This window comes from Cupressus sempervirens, chromosome 3, assembly GCF_028749045.1.
Source record: "Cupressus sempervirens isolate cs-2001-9-10 chromosome 3, ASM2874904v1, whole genome shotgun sequence".
Classification (NCBI taxonomy): Eukaryota; Viridiplantae; Streptophyta; class Pinopsida; order Cupressales; family Cupressaceae; genus Cupressus; species Cupressus sempervirens.
Genome location: NC_143120.1, coordinates 867,668,197 through 867,689,094, shown reverse-complemented (window position 1 = coordinate 867,689,094; position 20,898 = coordinate 867,668,197). Strand labels below are relative to the sequence as shown.

Genomic DNA, 20,898 nt, shown 5'->3' with positions numbered 1-20,898 from the left:
ATCTTGGGGATGGTTTAATTTGATGTAATGAATATTTGAACTTCAGAAAATTTTGTTTGTAATGCAAAAAATCTTTATTCAAGGACTGTAATAATTGTTTTCTGCACTAAATTATAGAATGTTCCCAATGGAACTGTAGCTGGTTCACACTGGATCAGTTTAACTAATGACATTCTTTCTTTCTAAGTTCTCAAATGCTTATTATTTTTTCATTGTACAAAGAGCTTGTTAGTTTGTAATTAACATCCCACTAAGAAAATGTTATATAAGTAGCTTGCAACTCCCTTCACCTAGTGAAGATGATGTTTAATGTTTGAAATATGACTTATCATGATACAAAGCTTCCAATTAATCGGACAAGTGTCATTATCAGCAAGTGGATATAAAAATTTCAATGTAAGATATCTTGAGTGCTAGTTTAATTTGATGTAACAAATATTTGAACTTCAACAAATATTGTTTTGTAATGTTAAGATCTTTATTCAAATTTTGTAATAATAATTTTTTGCACTAAATTATAGAATGTTTCTCAGTGGAACTATACCTAGTTTGCACTCGATTTGCCTAGATCTATCTTGGTTAGAACATGGTTCAACCTAGGTTCAGCCCAGAGGAACCTGCCTGCCTAGGTTAGAACCCAAAAGGGAACCAAGACCAAAACCAATGACCAATTCGAAATTTGTCTGGTTCGGAGTCCTAGAAGGACAACTTGGTAAGTAAGGCTAAATCCATTCATCGTTGTGATCATGTGCCCATACTCCAAAAAAAATTGAATGAATAAGACATTACAACGTGTGCCTAAATCCTAGAAAATGTGATTTTGATGTCGATAGTGGAAATATTCTAGAATTTATCATTTCTAATCGAGCTTTTGAGGTGGACAAAAAGAAAATTGATGTCATTGTTAATATGCCACCTCCCCAAAATACTTCACAACTTTGCAGTCTACAAGATAAAATATAAGCTATCTATAGGTTTGTGTAAAATCTTTCACAATATTCCTACAACCATCTCAACATAATTGAACTTTCTCTCTATAAACGATTGCTTCTCCAAATGCATTAGTGTTGTCTTAGTCCAACTCAATGATAATGGCAAAAGGTAACCCATATATTACATGAGACGTATTGTGGTTCAGGATTAACAAGCTAGAAGTGGGATTGTTAAGTCTCCTTGTTTAGTTATTCATTGGAATCAGCTCTATGATGTTATGACAATTAATGCAGTGACAATGCTGCCCCTATTGAGAGGGAATCTCTACTCAGAGGGAGTTTGACTATTCATCACAGGCAACCTTGGATCACCTAGATCCAATGAGTGCTAAGTGTTCCATTTATTCTCATGAGAGATGGATTCATGTTGAATAACTACTCATGAAGCATGGATCAATGAGTTTGACTCAAAAACTAGTTAAATCTTGATAGAAATATCACAACCTTGGAAAAGTAGGTCAGAAGGTTGATATTAGATTCAGAGGGAATCTAACTTGTTCAAGAAGGCAAGAAGGTTCATATTTTTCTTAGAGTGAGCCACATCATCATGAAGACTTCTTAATGAGTTCTTCTCCAAGAAGAAGTTCGAGGTGAAATCCCTTGTTAATGAATTCTTCTCACTATGATATCATCTTGAAGGCGGACAACACATAGCTTATTTAAAGTGGACAAGATAAAGCAAACTATTTGTTTAAGATCCATATCACAAGATTAGAAATGGAAAGGAATTTGGAAATTACCTAGTGTGGTTGTCCTTTGGTCCCTTAAATTGCTTTGGTCTTGTGGGCATTATTAAAATCATTCATTCTCTGTGAGAGAAGTTCAAGGTGAAATCATTTGTTCCACCCTTTGCTAGTAAGCATAGTGGAGATACATTCTTCTCTGGGAGAAGTTTGAGGTGACTTAACAATCACACTTCTAGCTTGTTAATCCAGAGGGTGGAAGTCATGTGTGTGACTCCATGACATAGTTCTTATTTTTTCTATTTTCATTCTATGGGAGTAGCCATGGTGAACATTGTTATGCTGAGATAACAATTTTATTTTGAGAAAATTTATGATAAGTTTAGTTATGGAAAGATTTTTTGTTGCAGTTCCTTGTCTTTGTTATATTGTGTGACAACATGACATATGAATTATCTCTCTTGCTAAGAGAGAGTGTTAAAGATATAGTAGTTGAGTGAAAGACAATTTATACTTGTGGTAATTTGCATTGTGTCAGCCCCAGAAATATACTTGTTCCTTGTTTCAAAGATGCAAAGACGATATTGTCCTCCTTTCATTGATTCCTACTAAGAAGAATCTAGCATTCGCATGTTTTTGGTTATGTTCCTTTCTTCGTGGCTCCTGGATATAAGGTCACATGTGTTGTCGATTTTGGCATTGATGATTGTCTTTATGTATACAACGGCCGACTCTTGGTGTCCTCGACAATGTTCCTGTATTACCGAGAAATCTCTCAACATTTCTCATGCCAAGAGAAAGTCTCTTGAGATAGCATACAATATTGTATTCATTGTAAGTATAGGCTGAGAGCCTTATTGAGTTGCATGCATTGTGTATTCTGAACAAGCATCAAATATAATCTCATTGGGCTTTCTTCATGATTCCACTGTGGTTTCCATTTACCTCCAGCTCACGCATCAGTTTTGTTTTCCTCATACACGGTGATGTGTTTATTGATGACACTTGTCAAGGCTCGTGTGAATCATATAGATGATAGGATATGTTTTGCCCAAGTTTAACTACTTTTGATTCCTTGTTATGATTTAGGCATCACTTTGTGTTCATCGTGGTTTATTTTCACTTGCACGGGATATAGACTTGAATCATCTATGATGTAAGGGGTGATGGAAGAGTTTAGTATATAGATTCTGATTCTCAGAACTAATGTATTGAAGAGCATAAAGGTTTGAACTATTCTGATTATTAAAGTATGAGGTAGTGTGATTTAATGGAGCTATAACAACCATCTTTGTGTGAAAAAGTCATATCCGCACCTAGCAATCATCTAATTTTCTTCAGACATTATTATGTGCATAATCTGTATGTGAATCTTGAGGTAATATTGGATTGTAAGCAAAAGGACTATGAGAGTCTAAAATAGTCTGACATGCACTGCTCACTGTTAGAACCATAGTTGGAAAACTCGCCAAATGCAAAAACTCGCCAAGCCCCCCAAAAGTTTAATCGAGAAAAACTCGGCGATTTAAAAAAAAAACTCGGGAAAAACTCGGGAACCTAAAAAACCGCTGAAATTTAATTAAAAATACATTTATTTTGCAAAATTTAATGAGAAGATGCATCTAATAAGTTAATTAAAGAGAATACAAAAGAAAAACATAACAGCTCTTACGCTATGCCGAAGATTAAATCAGAAAAGAATTCCACAACCAATTTCAGAATACAGAGAAAAAACTTCAATAGATTGGTCTCACTGTGCATACAGCAGAGATATTAAATTGCGAAGTTAAAAGAATTGAAATTGTACTGATTTGAATTGCTTACAGACTGTTGTATCAGTAGCTTCAATAAATAAAGAGAGGCAGTTGAAGTCTTGACTATGGATGAACTAAAATAGAAGAAGATATTATTACCTAATGAATCTAATAAGGAGATATGTCATGCATTCAAATGCATGGAGAAGTCAGACAAAGAAACTAGCTACCAAACTGCAAGGAAACTAAAATTGTTAAAACATAACTGGACTCAGCGGAGTATACAATACACATCAAATGCATATTTAACTGAAGCTAAAAAAGATTAAGATTGCAATAAAATGCAGTTTATTGTGCAAAGTTGCAAACAATGATAGTTGAATAGGCATGCATTCAATCTCTAGCAGTTGTTAAAACTTAATACATTAATACTTTAAATACATGCTAGAATATGCATGTCTTAATGTAATGCTCCACTACTTCCTCACTATGATATTTTTCTTTTGTGTTAGCATTTTATGTAAAAGTCAGTATGCACTCCATGATTGAAAAGACCAAATGAAATTATTTGACAAATTTCATAAGCCCCTTTTCGTTCCAGCTAAGCATTTCTACATTGTCGAAATTTATGAAGCATTGAGGAACAAATTAATGCATTTTTTCCGCTGAAAATTAAGCAAAAATCTGAAAATCAAGCAATTCACGAGTTTTTGAAAAAGACTCGCCGAAAACTCGCCGAGTAATCGGCGATTAATCAGCGATTAAACATGGTGCAGCCGAGTTTTTAGACCTGCGAGTTAAGTGGTGAAAAACTCGCCAAGCTGAAAAAATCGGCGATTTGTTAAAACTCGCCGAGTATTCGGCGATTTTTCCATCTATGGTTAGAACATCCTATGTTTTAATATCATATCATCGATTTCGATATAGGTGTGTTTTGTGATCCAAAAGAGTGGTGTATATGTTGTAGATGTTTAATACTGTAAGGAAATTCTACTAGAAATGTATAATGCGATCACAGATTGTTGAAGAAATGATTATTTTCTATATACTTGTGAAACTTTGAATTGAATCATCTAGTTTTCAATAAGGAACTATTTTTGTGTGTGGTTGAGCTTTTCCCTCAAGTAGGAGGGTTTTCCAAGGGCATATTATGGTGTTGTCTGTTCATATGTTTTTCTGATATTTTGTATATTGCATTCTTGAATTCTGGTTCTCAAATTCAACATGCTATAGAGCTAGGTTAAAGAAAAGAGAATGAACCAGAATTGGACAATTGGAATCTAGAAGATTCATGATGTCTAAAGGGTGTCCACTGTCGAATATGCTGTCCAATGAGTTATTGAATTCTCATAAATTCTTGCTAATTGCATTCTAATGGTTCAACTATTATCATGTAGTGAAAAATTGGAAAGGCTTATTGAGAGGAGGGTTCTGTTGTAAAGCTACTTGATATACCTAGTGGACCAAATGCATTTGAACTTGCAGCCAAGTTCTGTTATGAAGTAAATGTAGAGCTGACTTCTGCAAAATTTTAGATGAGCAGGAGTATCTTGATATGTCAGAAGAATATGGTGAGTGGAATTTGGTTTCTCAAACAAAGTTTTTTTAAATAAAACAAGTGGTGCTTCGTAGTTGGAAAGATGTTTTAAAGTCACTTCATGGGCAGCAGTACTTCCTAACAATGCTAGATCCTTGGATAATGGTCTCTTTCATGCTATTGATGTATATTTAAAAGGATTGCCAGGGCAGATCAATTTCAAATGTTATGTAGCTTGATTGAGTTGAAAGGCCATAATATGATTTCCGCAGAAAAGGCATAACTAGTGTTACAGTCTTGATCCTAAGGACAAAAGTTTCTCATATCCTTGAATAATATTGATGATTTTTATGTAGTTATTGATTTTTTCATTTAAATCGTGAATCTTGTATGCTACTAGCATTGAAATTTACCTTTGGGATAGTTCGACTTGTTGAATAACTTGGATCTTTTCTGCAAATGTACTAACATGGCCAATGTGATTGATGATTTTCAAATGCAAGTTGGATCTCATATACATAAGAGAGGAGGAGACATGTCTGTTCATGAGATATGTCCGTATATTTTAATCATCATTAGTTAATAAATAACTACATGTATAACACACCTTTAAGCATATATATAATATTAATATATTAACCATATATGTAATATATTATTATATAATAATATATAATGCATAATATATATAATATATAATGCATAATATATATAATATATATTATATTACATATATTATATATATAAGATATTTATCTTAAAGATAATTTACCATCAACAAGGTATCTCATGACAAAATCAAACCGACAAAAGCTACAACAAAGTCATGACCCATAGAGACATGACTCTACTTGCCCAAAGGCCACGTAGTGTCATGTCCCAATTTGATCACTGTCGGTGGATAAGCAAATACAATTAGTTTGCTTCTCAATCAACAATCATGTGGAGGTAAAACAATTACATTCAGGAACTTCATAACATAATAATCTCTTCTGATTATAAGAGCCTGATTAGTTAAGTAAAGTCATTTATAAATAAATAGACATATATATATTCTTATCAATAATATGAGACATAAAACAATGTTCATATAAATCAGGAATACAAATATTCAATGTAATGAGTATATCACTTCGACTGATGCTATACTTCAACACGACTCTATGGTCTAATGTTAATCTCTCTAAAATGCTTTCAGGACAGATCAAGAAGCAATGATATGAAGAGATATTACATGCACAAAGTTATGCAAACTATAGAAATGAACATGGAACACTACTTGCAGCCTTGGGACTGAATTGGTGTCTCACATCATTAAAGTGGAAGATCCTATACAGATTATCATTGTGATTAGTCACTTCAAAGAGGAAGAGCTGACACTAAGACAGAGACTATTCAGCTGCAGAAATCAGTTTCAGAGGGAGCTTGAGTAGCAGAGAGAGAGTGCCAAATCCTTGTACAGAGGATCAACAAGCTAGTAGTGTGACTACAAAGGCTCCTTGTTTGGTTATGCATTGGAATCAGCTCTATTTTGTTATGACAATCAATGCAGTGAGAATGCTGCCCCTGTTGCAAGCGAATTTCCGCTTAGAGGGAGTCTGACTATTCATCACAAGCAATCTTGAACAGGGAGGTCAGAAGATTGATATTAGACTCAGAGGGAGTCTGACTTGCTCAAGAAGGTAAGAAGGTTGATATTTGTCTCATATTGAGCCACATCATCATGAAGACTTGTTAATGAGTTCTTCTTTGAGGGGGAGAAGTTCGAGGTGAAATCCCTTGTTAATGAGTTCTTCTCTGTGAAAGAAGTTTGCGGTGAAATTCCTTAATGAGTTTTTCTGTGCGAGAGAAGTACAAGTTGAAATCCCGTGTTCCATCGTTTGCAAGTAGGCATGGTGGAGATGCATTCTCTCTAGGAGAAGTTTGAGGTGAACTTTGAGAGTAGATATGGTGGATCCGCCCTCTGACAGTAGCCATAGTGGAAATAATGTGTGTGACTCCATTACATAGTTCTTGTTTTCCTGTTTTCACTCTCTAGAAAAGCCAAGGTGACCATTGTTATGCTGTGATACCAATTTTATATTGAGAAAATTTATGGTAAGTTTGTTATTGAAACATTGTTTGTTGCAGCTCCTTTTGTTTGTTATGTTGTGTGACAACATGACATATAAATTATCTCTCTCTTACTAAGAGGAAGTGTTAAAGATATAGTAGCTATGTGAGAGACAATTTGCACATGTGGTCATTTGCATGGTGTCAGCCCCAGAAATATACTCGTTCCTTGTTTCAGAGATGCAAAAATGATATCATTCCCCTTTTAATGATTCCTACTGAGAAGAATTCGGCATTTGTATGTTTTGGGTTTCGTTCTTTTCTTCGTGGCTCTTGGATAGTGACATTGCGTGTCGTCAATTCTGGCATTGATGATTGTCATTTTGTGTCTAATGGCTGACTCTTGGTGTCCTCGACAATGTTCCTTCAGTTACTGGGAAATCTCTCGACATTCTTCTCACAGCAAGAGAAATCCTGTTGAGATGGCATGTAATATTGTATTCAATGTATTCTTTGGGTTGTTCTTGTGCTATATAGGTTGACAGTCTTATTGAGTTGTATGCTTCTGTATTTAGAACAAGCATCAGATATAATCTCATTGGAAATTCCTAGTGATTCCACTGTGGCTTCCATTTACCTCCAGCTCAGGCATCGATCATGTTTTCCTCATACACGGTGATGTGTTTATTGATGAGAATTTTCAAGGCTCGTGTGAATCATATAGATGATAGGATATGAGTTGCTCAAGTGTAACTGCTTTCAGTTCCTTGTTATAATATAGGCATCCCTTTGTATTCATCATGAAGTATTTTCACCTGCAGAGGATATAGACTTGGATCATCTGTGGTGTAAGGGGTGACAGCGGAGTTAGTATATAGGTTCTGATTCTCAGAACTGATTTATTGGAGAGTGTGCAGTTTGGAATTATAATGATTATTAAAGTGTGAGGTAGTGTGATTTGATGCAGCTGCAAGAATGATATCTAAGTCATCATCTATCTACACCCAGCAATCATCTATATCTTCTTCAGACATTATTATGTGCATAATCTGCATGTTTACCTTGACGTGACATTGAATTGTAAGTAAAAAGGCTATAAGAGTCTGAGGTAGTCTGGTGTGCACTGCTCATTGTTAGAACATTCTATGTGTTATTATCCTATCATCAGTTTTGATATAGGTGTGTTTTGTGATCCGAAAGAGTGGTGTACATGCTGTAGATGTTTAATACTCTAAGAATATTCTACTAGAAATCTGTTATGCGATAACAGATTGTTGAAGAAGTGATTCTTCTCTATAAGCATGCAAAGCTTTCTATTGAATCTTCTGGTTCTCAATAAAGGAACTATTTTTGTGTGTGGCTGGGTTTTTCCCTCGAATAGGAGGGTTTCCAAACAGGGTAAATGATAGTGTCATATGTTCATATGTTTTTCTGATATTTTGTACTTTTGCATTCTTAAACGCTGGTTTACAAATTCAATATCTAGAATTGGTTTGTGGCTGCCTGATTGTTTGGTTGAGATTTTTCGTTTTCTAAGGATGATTGGCTTTGATACCGAATGTATTGTCCCATTCTTAGAATACTTGGACAATAGATAGGCTAATGAGTGCAAGTGCAGATATATGACTTAGGACATTAAATTATGAATGCTAATTAAATAAATATGCATGACTGGCAATTTCAAATGCTATGGTAAAGGAAATGCACTGATGAATTATGATGCTATGGTATTGGAAATGCACAAATGAATTATGTAATGGAAAAGGAATATATACATGTGTCTATGCGCACGCGCGCGCACACACACACACACACATCATGATGCAATGGTATTGGAAATGCACAAATGAATTATCTAATGGAAAAGGAATATATACATGTGTCCGTGCGCACGCACACGCGCGCGCGCAGGCACACACACACATAGATATAAAATTTCAATGCCACAATGGAATACAATAGATAGTTCAATTCTATGGCTGTGATATACTTGGCAGTTTGTAACAATATATGTAAACTGGCGGTCTCTAATTTAGTAATATGAAATATGCACATTGCCCTATGACTCGTCTCTCATATACAATTGATGTATGCAGTAATTACAAGATGATCACTAGGCAGAAAACGTTGTTTCTGATGTTCTATTATAGATTACAAAATCTTATGTTCTGGAAGCATCTCCAATATGTCAAATATGTACATGCTCTTGATTGGTGTCATCTCTGATCTATGATAAGAATGCTTGCACTTTATGAAGGTTGGACCAACAGATGTTATGCTCTAATCGAGTGGAATCTACAAAGGGAATTTTGTTTATAAAATCATGTCTTTGATAGTTGATTGTGTAATAACCCTCCTCAAAACTGCCCTCAAAAATGCTGATGAAAGCTCAAGGAATTTCATCAAACAATTCACATGCAAGGGACGTATGACTGATATAGTATTTCAGCTAGCTTCAAATGACCTTTTTACAATTTTGCAACAATGAAAATCTTGTGCTAGAAGACTACAATGGACTACACAAATGACCTAACATGAGTGTGCTACTAATTTTGACAATATTCAGTGCATATATATGATCTAAGCATGAGAAATGAACACCTACAGCCAACTGGCATTTTTACAAACAATTGATATGCAAACTAACTAGCTGATAAATAATGATATTAAATTGTTTAAATGACACCAGCAACTATTATCTTCTTAATTGCAATGAAAATTACAATGCTCATGAAATATGGCCAAGACTTTGGCATTTACATGGATTACAAAATGATAATGCTGGTATAATGCACACTTACAGCTGAAAGCTTATAACACCCTAAAAACAATACTAACAAAAAAACCTGGTTGTAGATGGCTGAAATAATTTCCTTCTATGCTGCCCCTTCTGCTTTGCTTTTGTCGAACTGCTTTTTCGGCCAGCTTTTTCGTACCCGCTTTTTCAGCCTGCTTTTTCGGTTCCGTTTTTGAACTGCTTTTATGGATTGCTTTTTCCGCCTGCTTTTTCGGTTCCGCTTTTTTCGGGCTGCTTTTTCGTATTTGCTTTTTTCAAACTGCTACCATGTTGAATCTCAAAACCATATCTTTCAATGGCGTCAAGATTTCCAGCTTGAAGGGATTTCGTCTTTCAAACTATTGAAATATAATCTCCAGAAAATTCTCCAATTTCTTTGATATTTCCAAGCCTGAATAAATGAGAGCTATCCTCTTCCTTTTAATCCCTTCCTCACTTGCTCCACGCTCCTGTCTTGCCAATGTGGGATAATACATGACTTTTAATATTACTTCTTTTTTTCTTTTTACAAAGTCCATGTATGTACTCAAAAGTGGGACTCTTGATTTTTATAAAGTGACTTTATGAAACATTATAATATTTAATTTAAATAGTCACTTTACCGTTGTAACTTCAAACATTAAAATAATATACCAAATAAACTCGAAATCCCACATATAATAGCTCATTAGAAAGAGCCCAACAAAACGCATCTCATCCTGTCACTGAAAATTGAAGGCACTGCATCCCCCTATTAGCTTACTAAAAATAGTAAGTCTCCCTGACAACCCAACAAACAAACTCCGTTTGGCCTGTAATTAAATTTGACTAGGCCAAATAATCTCAGGATCCCTTTTGAAGTCCTGGTTAGCCCTCGAGACCATACAAGAATGGGCTAACGACAACATACCTCCAAACTGGCTAAGTGGGGGATATTACAGATTGGCAAGTGAGTGTGTGTGTGTTTGTGTTTGTGTGTTTGTATGTGTGTGCGTGTGTCTGTGTCTGTGTCTGTGTCTATGTCTGTGTCTATGTCTATCTGTCTATGTCTGTGTGTGTCTGTTTGTCTTTGTGTGAGTCTATGTGTGTGTGTGGGTGCGTGTGTCTGTGTTTGTGTCTATGTGTATGTGTGTCTGTGAGTTGTGTGTTGTGTGTGTTCTGTGTCTGTGTGTCTATGTCTGTGTTTGTGTCTGTATGTGTCTGTGTCTGTGTGTCTTTGTGTGTGTCTGTGTGTGTCTGCATGTGTTTGTGTGTGTGTGTGTGTCTCTGTGTTTGTCTGTGTGTTTGTGCCTGTGTCTGTGTCTCTGTGTCTATGTTTGTGTGTATGTGTCTCTGTCTCTGTGTCTATGTGTTTCTGTGTGTGTGGCTCTCTCTCTCTCTCTCTCTCTCTCTCTCTCTCTCTCTCTCTCTCTGTGTGCACGCGTGTGCGTGTGCGTGTGTGCGTGTGTGTGTGTGTGTCGGAGAGGCACAATGAATAGTTGCCAACCTTGCTATTTGTTAATCATTAACAAATGCAATCTATATATTTATCATGAACTGCTAACAGTATCGAATTATGAATAGTCATATATCTTTACATATAAACATAACAACCAAGTATCAATGGAGAATTAATGGTCATCACTGAGAGTTAATATTTATGAAGGTCTATGAGTCTTATGTAAGTTATTTATGTGAGACTTGTAAGGAGGAATGGAGATTACTCAAGAAGACTAAAGTGGACATTAAGATAAGGGGACTCATAATATGTGTCCAACTTGCAGTACAGAATATGCCTCATATTGTCCTACCCAAGGCTTGGGTAGCTGGCACTTGTGTTGAGCATTAATTCGTGCTGAAACCAGCACTTGTATAGAGTGACATAGTTCATGTTTTTTCCTCCTACATGTGCCAGAGCAATGAGAACCAAGACTACTGCAGTCTTCTTAGAATGAGTATGACCATTCTGAGTGCTCATGATACAGATAAGGATTGAAAACCCTAAATAATGAAAGATATTGAGAATATAATATGTAATTTTCTAATAATATGATTGAGTTGTGTGCCTATTTTATTTTATTTATTATGTCAACTGAATTTATAATTTTTCACAAGTAATTACATGTTATAATTACATTTGTTGTATACATCCAATTAAAAGCCATCACATCTTGGAAATGATCACAACCATAATAATGAATCTATTAATTCTGCTGTAAATGCTTAGTTAATTCTAAGAGAAAACAGCCATTGCAAACATTTTTCAATCATAAAACAGAAGAAAGGTAAATGACCAATCAGACACACCCATCTACGTTTAAACCTGTATCCATAAACCATCACTCCCATTTCTTTATACAATATTCATTCTGGAAAATCTAGTGTCATCAATAAATTGTATATCCGTGACTCACAAAAATGTATGTGGACCATGAACAAATGATAGCATCTTTCATATAACTTCATATAAGATCCATTTAGGAAAACTAATACCATAAATCCAGTAAGGTAGCACGGATGAAAATAGAAAAGACATTTATACCATTTTACTAGCTTTCAAGCGCCCTACAATATCTTCTGATTCCAATTCCTGTAGAAACAAGAAACCTAATTACCGACATCAACAAACATTTAAACCAATTTCAAGAGAGAGTGACCAATTCATGCAATGCAAGTTAAAATGTCCTCATGCAGATTATTCTTAAAATTTAGCTCAGTATGCATACAAGGGACATTTGAAAAGATAGTTGAAGGAAAATAATAACATAACTGAAAAACTCCCTTCTCAAATTAGTTGCAAGTAATAAATTGTTCATTAATTCTCTTGATTATGTGGAAGCAATATCATGTGGGCATCTATCAACTCCACCTATATCCATACTGCTATTTCCATTGTCAAAAGGTAATAAGGGATGAAGAAAGACAAATGTGACATCATAACAGAAATGCAACAAGAAAAATATAATGTTCACATCCAAATTTAAATATTTTCCATATAATCTAGAAACATTTTGACTAGTACGGCACAAAACGTGACAACAAACTGATTTGACTCTCACAAAAATTTACTGTAAGTGAGAAACATGGAATACCTTCACATGCCCAATGAAATGTGTATGCCAATAAATAAAAATCACAATCAAGAATTCAGCATAAGCAGAGCTATCATGAAAACAAAGATCATGCAACTGTGAGTTGCTGTACATGGCAAGTAACTCTAAGGTTATTTTATATACATATCCATAAAGGAGACTTGGAATTCTCAGCCTGCCATCTGTTCATAGGAAAATAATACCTTTTCTGAGAAGGAAAATGAACCAAACAACAACAATAAACCAATAGAATTACAAGCATTGACAAAAGTTTATAAATGTTAAAACTGAATATTTCAAAAACGAATTGAAATCCAACATAACAAAAAAAAACAATTCAAATCCAAAAGCATATGTACTATGTGACCTCCCCATGATGAGAAGTGAATTCTCTGATAGAAATGTCAATTTACCTGGGGCACAGCACAGTCTGCATGAAGAGGATCCCAAACCACAGCACAAGAACAATCCCATTCATCAGTTTGAACTTCAGTTACAGGAGCTCTAGAAAATAACAGTAAAAACATTATGTTATTAGGATCTACATAGAGTGGTCCTGATAATATTGGTTCAAAGAATAACAGATACACAGCATAAACAAGCAAGGAACCAAGAACTAATAGATTTTAAAATAAATGCAAAAAATATAAAAGATAAATTAACAGTATATTCTAAAAAACTGTTGCATATACGAAGAAAATGCACCATACCTGCGCCATTTACCACAAATAATGTCTTTTCTTGCCTTCCGCCCATCTGGCAAAACCTCTCCTTCTCTAAAAAGAACATTCTGGCACTGAAGCCAGTTTTCTTTAGAACCGGGAGTTAAAAATTTTGTAGGATCCTGATCTTTTTGCTGCGAATCCTGCAGCTCACATCATCACAGTATTTATTATGATGAAGATTCCCATATGCAAGCCTTTCCATTTGCAATAAATGAAGTTGACAAGAACTAATATAGCAAAGGCAGCAACAATATTTATAAAATCATAAATATTTTTTTCATCCATAGTCCTTACATTTTTTAGGCCGTGTTCTGTAAGCTCAAGTTCAAGAAGCTTCTCTGCTGAATAAACAAATTCTCCCATAAACGGAGACTCTGCAAAACTAAAACAAAAAAAGAGCAGTTTGAGATGAAGACTTTTGGACAGGTGTGCTTTGAAGACAAATTATATAAGAAACAAATTGATCAGAAAAGTCCAAAAATTTCATGGGAATTATATACATAAATTAGACTTTCAGAATAGAGATAAAAATATGCATCTAGATGAACGCTAAAGGTCTATATGGATGTGAAAGACTGAGTGCTTAACTAATATCCATGTTTAAAAATATGGGGAAAGAGGTAATTTTAATTATAGGTGCAACTATCTGGGGGCGAATCTACATCTATCCATGTTATATGGAGGACACCAAAATATTTATTTTGTCAATGTACTGACACTCTGGTCAAGGAAGAACTTGAAACTCGTACAGAATGTCTAATTTTAAATCATTGTATTCAATGAATCAACTATTAACACTTAGTTTATCATGGTCATTATCATCACACTTGTTTGGAACCATGTAAGAATGGTATACAGAGTTTTCAAATCCAATTTAGCATATCGATATCTTGTTATGTTTTACTTTTCTATTTGTACATATCATTATATGAAATTTGAGTATCCTTTTCTTCAACCTATACTAAGAATTCTGGTAGGATCAAGAACATTTTATATTCTTTCAGTATTGGAATATTGTGCACCAACATATGTAAACCATGGATGAGGAATTTCATGCTTGTCTCTACAAAAAAAAAATGGTTTTCATTGATGGTACTTTGGTATATGAAATCGGAAGTCACAATGGAGTATTTTTTTGGGTCCTAAATATGTCTGTACAGGCTTTGAAGAAAAAAAAATACAAACCAAAAGAAAGTGTGAAGACTGAGAGAGCAAAAACTAAAGCTACTAACAAAATGAAGATGATAATAGTTTGGAATCTGACCAGCTACAATCAAATTTTAGTAAGAACTTGTTCCATATGACTACACTAAACAACTTAAAGGACACACACGCGTGCATACACATATGCACACGCACGCACGCACACGTGCACACACACATGCACGCGCACACAGATATATATTTAAATTTATGATACTTCATCTAGCAATGGCAATGATAAAGCCAGCTGTCAATTGATAGTTCCCAATTTAAATATTATGTCATATATCATATTTGTCTCGGACAATTCAAATGAAAATTATTGCAATTACAAATTTTGGGTTAAATGCAATCAAAAAGTTGTATAATTGTTTTCAATATTTATCAAGGTCATCGTTTGGTTCAAAATCATTTGACAACTAAGTGCATAATATGTAAGAGCACAAATGCTATGATTTCCTCCTAAGATGAACCCACCAAACCCTTTCCTAACATTATCAACCTCATCTGTACATAAGAAGATTATTCTGAATGACAACTTGTACCCATTATGGTGAAGTTCTTCCTTGCATAAAACAGTATCTATATGCTATAATAATTAGGGGATAATGCATATGCAAGGAGATGCAACAATGTGTTCTTGTTCTAGTGGTAATAAATGATTTTTTAACAAACCACCAAGCATAATGTGTAAGAGCACACATACTATCATTTCCTCCTCGGATAAACCTACCAAACTCTTTTTTAACATTATCAAATACTTTTGTATATAAGAAGATTATTCAAAATGCCAACTTATCACCATTAGCAAGTTCCGTATTTGTCTATGGTGCAATTCTTGCAAAAAAACTATCAATGCGCTATAGTAACTAGGGGATAATGCATATGCAAGGAGATGCAGAGGTGTGTACATCTTGTTATAACTCGTAATAAATGAGTTTTGTTGTCCTCAATTTTGGCTTCGCAAAATTGGGGCAATCCTATGCAATTTTCTCATGGATCATAGGTGCATCCTCTTATAGTTTAAATGCATCAATAAGGTGTCATAAAGATAATTCATTATCCCTAAATTGTACACTATGTTTCTTTATCTATGTGTTTCTTCAGAAGGTTTTCGTCGAGCTGAATCCCAATTGTTTCCTAGTAAGAGTTTTTCTTCTTTGACTGCAAATGCTCAATTTTTGGCAAACCTTCACATCTTTTCTATGTTTTTCATTATGTTGTAAATCGTTTTTAGTCTCGCTTTTGCCTTAGATGAATAGCCCTTGGAATTCCACTCATTTCGAGCCAACTTAGGTCGAAATTAGAGTTGTCTAGCTCAAGTTATAAAGGTAAAAGTGGGATTTTTCAGGAAAACTTCATATATTTATTTAAAAACCTCAAAAAAGTGGGCTTTTGATTGGTAAAAGCATGATATAAAATTATATTTAATATGTAAAGTGGTTTTGTTATCCATTTTCAAGTTTCAACTCATTCTGAGTTGATTTGACCATAACTTTTAATGTTCTATGAAATCAGTCTTTTTCAGGTCTATTTTTCATATTACTTTATTCAAAACTATGAATAAATTTAATTACATAAGACAACTTAAATGCATAAAAGTGGGGTTTTTATTATTCATCGCATATATCAACATGCAAATCACTATATGAAAACCCATTTCCAATAAATTATAAGTCCCAACATCATAAAGATGCACTTTTTAAATGCAATAAAACATTTTATGTGTATAATGGGGTTTTAATATGCTTTTACATATATAAAACTCATTAAATGAATTTAAGTGGAGATTTTGATCCAAATACACGTTGCTGCATACATAAGTTCATTCTAGATGTTTCTTTGCCTTTAAGTGGAGTTTTTCTAATCTATTACATATGCATTTCTATAAATCAACTTAAGTAGACTTTTTAAATCAATTTGCAAGTTTTTATAACATGTAAATACATGTCTAAAGAGAGTTTTCACTTCACTTAAGCCAAAGTGGCAATCTTGGACCCAATTGCATGTCTATGTGGTAGAGGAAAACTTGCTTCCACAAGTCTAATGCATGGTGGCGATTTTTAGTCTCATTACATGTGTTTCAAAACATGTTTTGGAGTCTTAAATGGGCATCTAAGGCAAAGTGGCAAATTTCCAAGCCATTGCATCTATACTAAAACATGTAAATGACTTCCAAAAGAGTGTTTTCACAAAGTCATAAACCAAATACTCCAAGGTGACAATTTTATAAGTGAAAGCATGTATTTACAATATGCAGTGCCTCTTAAAAACACTTTATGGGCTGTGTTTGCAAAACCAAATGCATGGTGGCAAATTTAAATGATATTGCATGTCTTATAATACATGTGCTTGCCCTAGAAAAGAATGTTTTTCTCCAAACAAGTGCAAAACGACAATTTCTTGGAGAGAAACACTTTGTTTTATGAATGTTATTCATTCTTAAATCTGCATTTTCAACTCCAGCACTACTTTGTGGAGGATTTGAGCATTGTTTCCACATGTATTTGACTCCCAAGGGTGCATCTAAGTATCCCTAGACGTTTAGCATATGCATTTGCTCAAGAAAGTCCAGTTTTTATCATCATGGCATTTTGGGAGATTTTTCCGATGGGGCGATTTTGGGGATGAAAGCATGTTCCTCAACACATGTTTTTGACCAAAAAATCCCATCTAGGGCACGTTTTTTGCCAAAAATGCTGCATTTCCTGAATTTCTGTCAAGGAGGCGTTTAGGGTATATATTCCAAGCTAAAAACGGTGCCTTGGACGTCGTTTTTGATGGCATTTGCATATGGCTTTGATTTAGTAAAATATTGTTGCATTTTTTGTGCATTTTACCTCTTGAACCATCAACACTTGTTCAAATTAAAACCTTGACCATTCATGGAAATTGCATTTTGAAACCTATATAACTCTTGCTCTCTTTAACAAATCTAAATCCAAAATCTCTTGAATTTGTTTTCAGATTTTTCAAAGATTTGGAAGCGACTTATTCTTTTGTTCTTGGTGAAGAAAGTTTAAGATTTGCATTAGTTTTCTAGATGATATGTTGCTCCTTCTATTCTTTTGTCTACTTCTCTAAGTTGCATGTGCAAGGTTTTATCTTCTTGCATATGCAACTAGTGTAAATTCCCGTTCTAAGGAAAAGCAAACTATTCATTTCCCCTCACATAAATATAAGTATAAATCTCACCATCATGCATTTCATAAACCTCCATATGGCTGCCCAATGATTGAAAGTATTTCCTACATGCTCAGCGAATAAAATATCATGAATTGCATTTATAAAAGCTTGTTATACCTCTCATATGTTACCTAATTGCTACTCATTCATCCTTCATTTGCGTAACTTAAGGTATGTTGTCTGCACGTGTTGTGCACATTGGAAAACCCATTTTTTATTTTTCTAGTTGTTTTTGGGTCATTCTGAATTGAACCCATTTGTTCATTCATTCTCTGTAATCATCCTATACATATTCCTTAACCATACCTTGCTCAAATTCGTGTTTGCACCAACAAAAGCTTGATATGGACCCCTCATATGATGGTGTTCTTATCCTATGGAACTTTCATGTGACGGTTATACAGGCACAACATTTTGCGATGTCAAAAGAGATTGCACTAGCAAAAGGAAAAGACAAGAAGAATATGAAGTACCAGTACGACCAGTACCATAACTCCATCCTGTCATCTCAAGTAACTTCTTACACTGAAAAGGTTCGTGATACTAGCATATCACATATGAACATTGAAGATTTCCTCATAAGGGTTAATGTTGAAGCCACTGAGAATATGACTTGGATCAAGAGAAGTCATATACACTCGTTATCTACCTTTCCCTTGGCGGCTTATGAACCCGAGTTCATCCTTGCATGCGTTAGACACTTTCATGCGACTTCTAGAACTATCATAGATCAAGATGGTAGTACGATCATTAATCTTGATCGAGAGGCTATTAATCACATCTTTCATGTTCCTCATACTCCAGCGGTAACCAACATTACCAAACAAAAGGCATTGGAAAGATGGAACAGGGACATGGTTGAATGATGTAGGTATGTAAATGTTAACCGGTTGATCACTAAGAGGCCAAATCTTGTTAAATGCCCAAAGGGCGTGTGCCATTGTCATTTCAAAGAGGAGATTAATGACCTTATCACATTGCTTAGCCACCTAGCAGGGCTCAAGGATTCAAATGTTTTTGTACCTTGAATGTACAAGTACATTCATCTCACCATAAGAGCCAAAAAGAATGTAATTTGGGAAGAATTGATAAGTGATTCAATCTGCGAACAATTGGTGAGCGTGAAGGATACCGGAGTATTCAACATGAATTCTTATATGGTGTATATTGCTGCTGCCCTAGGTTCTTTTCAGTTCTATCAACCAAAGGTGTCAGATCATTGGTGCATGTTTGGGAGTATTATGATCAATTACCTCTCAAACAAAGTCGCATACACTACTGTAGAGTAAAAGATGCCTTCTTTGGGCATTACATGATTTATCTGACAAAGAACTCCCAAACCGATGAGGCATGGAATAAAGTCAATGAGTACGGTTGCATGTTCCTACAATTTCTTAACTTTACATATCTGCAAGTTGGGTGCTTCAAAGGAAAGTCATACACTCTACCAAGATACCCCACAGATAAGATTGTACTCATGGAGCTATCCAAGCAACTCATGAAGGTACAAGCCTATCAGTCTAACTTACACAAGCAAGGAGTAGGAATTTAATCAATAAATCTTCTAAAGATTGGTGGGTATTCTATAGACATTGTGCCTAAAGCCAAGAGCATGGAATTCGAGCTTCAAAGAATCACTCTAAAGAAGTTCATGGCAAGGAGTTGTTTTGATTGGAGAGGACTGAATGATAAGATGAGGAAGCAATTCGCACATGTATATTGCCTAGAAGATTTATGGATTGATGTACGTACTGAGGTGCACTTCCAGCGCTTGGACTATAGTGGATCCTGACTATATTCAACATCAGATAGAGAAGTTGCCTATCCGTCCTCCTACATGGTCAAGTAACAAGAAGACCTCTCTCTGGGACCGTTTTCAGCCTATCCTTGCTAATACCAATATTTGGATGAAGGGAAGCCTCAAGTGTATCAAAATCAAACCTAGAAGAGATTTTGATTCTACTGATCCAATTGGAATGATGACAGAGATAAGGGTTAAAGGAAAAAATGGAACTTCATTTTCAACAATTAAACCTCCTTAGTGTTTAGCACAGCTCACAATCAAAGGAGGAAAGACCACTAGTAGGATACTCGAGGAAAAAGAAATTGGATCTCGAGCAATCCAGATTGATTCCAGTGATGATGATAAGAATAGAGCAAAGGAACTCACAGTCTCAGTTCCACATTCCACAGAGGTTCACACGACTGCAACTCTCCCAGACTCACCACCTGTGTCAAATGAATCCCTTGATTCACCTTTGAGCATGGTGGAGGATACATTCTCCACCAAACATCCACCTCTTGAAGATGTTGTAATGGTGACTGCAACATTGCCAATGTCCTTGGCTACACTTGCACTAGAAATAGAAGGTGGTCAATGTAACTATGAGAATGTATTTGATGTATATTCTATGTCAATCCCCTCTGCTTCAACTCAGTCCATGGCATTGATTAATGTAAGTTATGTAACCTCAGCTTAGTTCAAGCTATTAATGACTAAGGTAACACATAGTAGTCCTACACCTATGGCCATTCAAACTTCGACTCTTGCTATAATCACAACTGTCATGCAAGGTAATCAGTACAGACCATGGTGACTACTATTGCAGCTGGCGCTTCTTCCTTCAATCTTCTCCCATGGCTGAGCACCATCACGAAAATGAGGAAGAAGGAAGAAATCCCACCAGAAGAGTTTGATAGGCAAGTTGTTAGACCAAAGGCTTCCAAGAACAAGAAAGCTAAAATAGTTTCTTGAATTGTAGTTAATGACAATAACATCAAGTATACAGAAGTTGCTAAACCTCTTGTTGACAAACCAGTAGACGAAATGCTATTTGCTGATTACAAGTTTTCTAGAATCAAGCTTGGGAGGCAAACTTGTTTGAGTTGTCAACAAGATGCTCAAGATGCACTTAACTT

General features: G+C 35.0%; 1 protein-coding gene across 7 annotated transcripts in view; it reads right to left on the bottom strand.

Annotated features, from left to right (window-relative positions):
* The window catches only part of LOC149569530 (uncharacterized), a 192,944-nt gene that overhangs the window by 98,385 nt on the left and 73,661 nt on the right, over nucleotides 1-20,898 (bottom strand). For 4 of the 7 annotated variants that reach the window (XM_089822202.1, XM_089822205.1, XM_089822201.1 and 1 more), the window contains 4 exons: nucleotides 13,885-13,972; nucleotides 13,576-13,730; nucleotides 13,279-13,369; nucleotides 12,316-12,363 (listed from right to left, as the gene is read on the bottom strand). In XM_089822202.1, the coding sequence (XP_089678328.1) occupies nucleotides 12,316-12,363; nucleotides 13,279-13,369; nucleotides 13,576-13,730; nucleotides 13,885-13,972 (382 nt within the window). The remainder of the gene's footprint in view (nucleotides 1-12,315; nucleotides 12,364-13,278; nucleotides 13,370-13,575; nucleotides 13,731-13,884; nucleotides 13,973-20,898) is intronic. The other 3 variants (XM_089822208.1, XM_089822206.1, XM_089822207.1) reach the window with 1 other exon arrangement.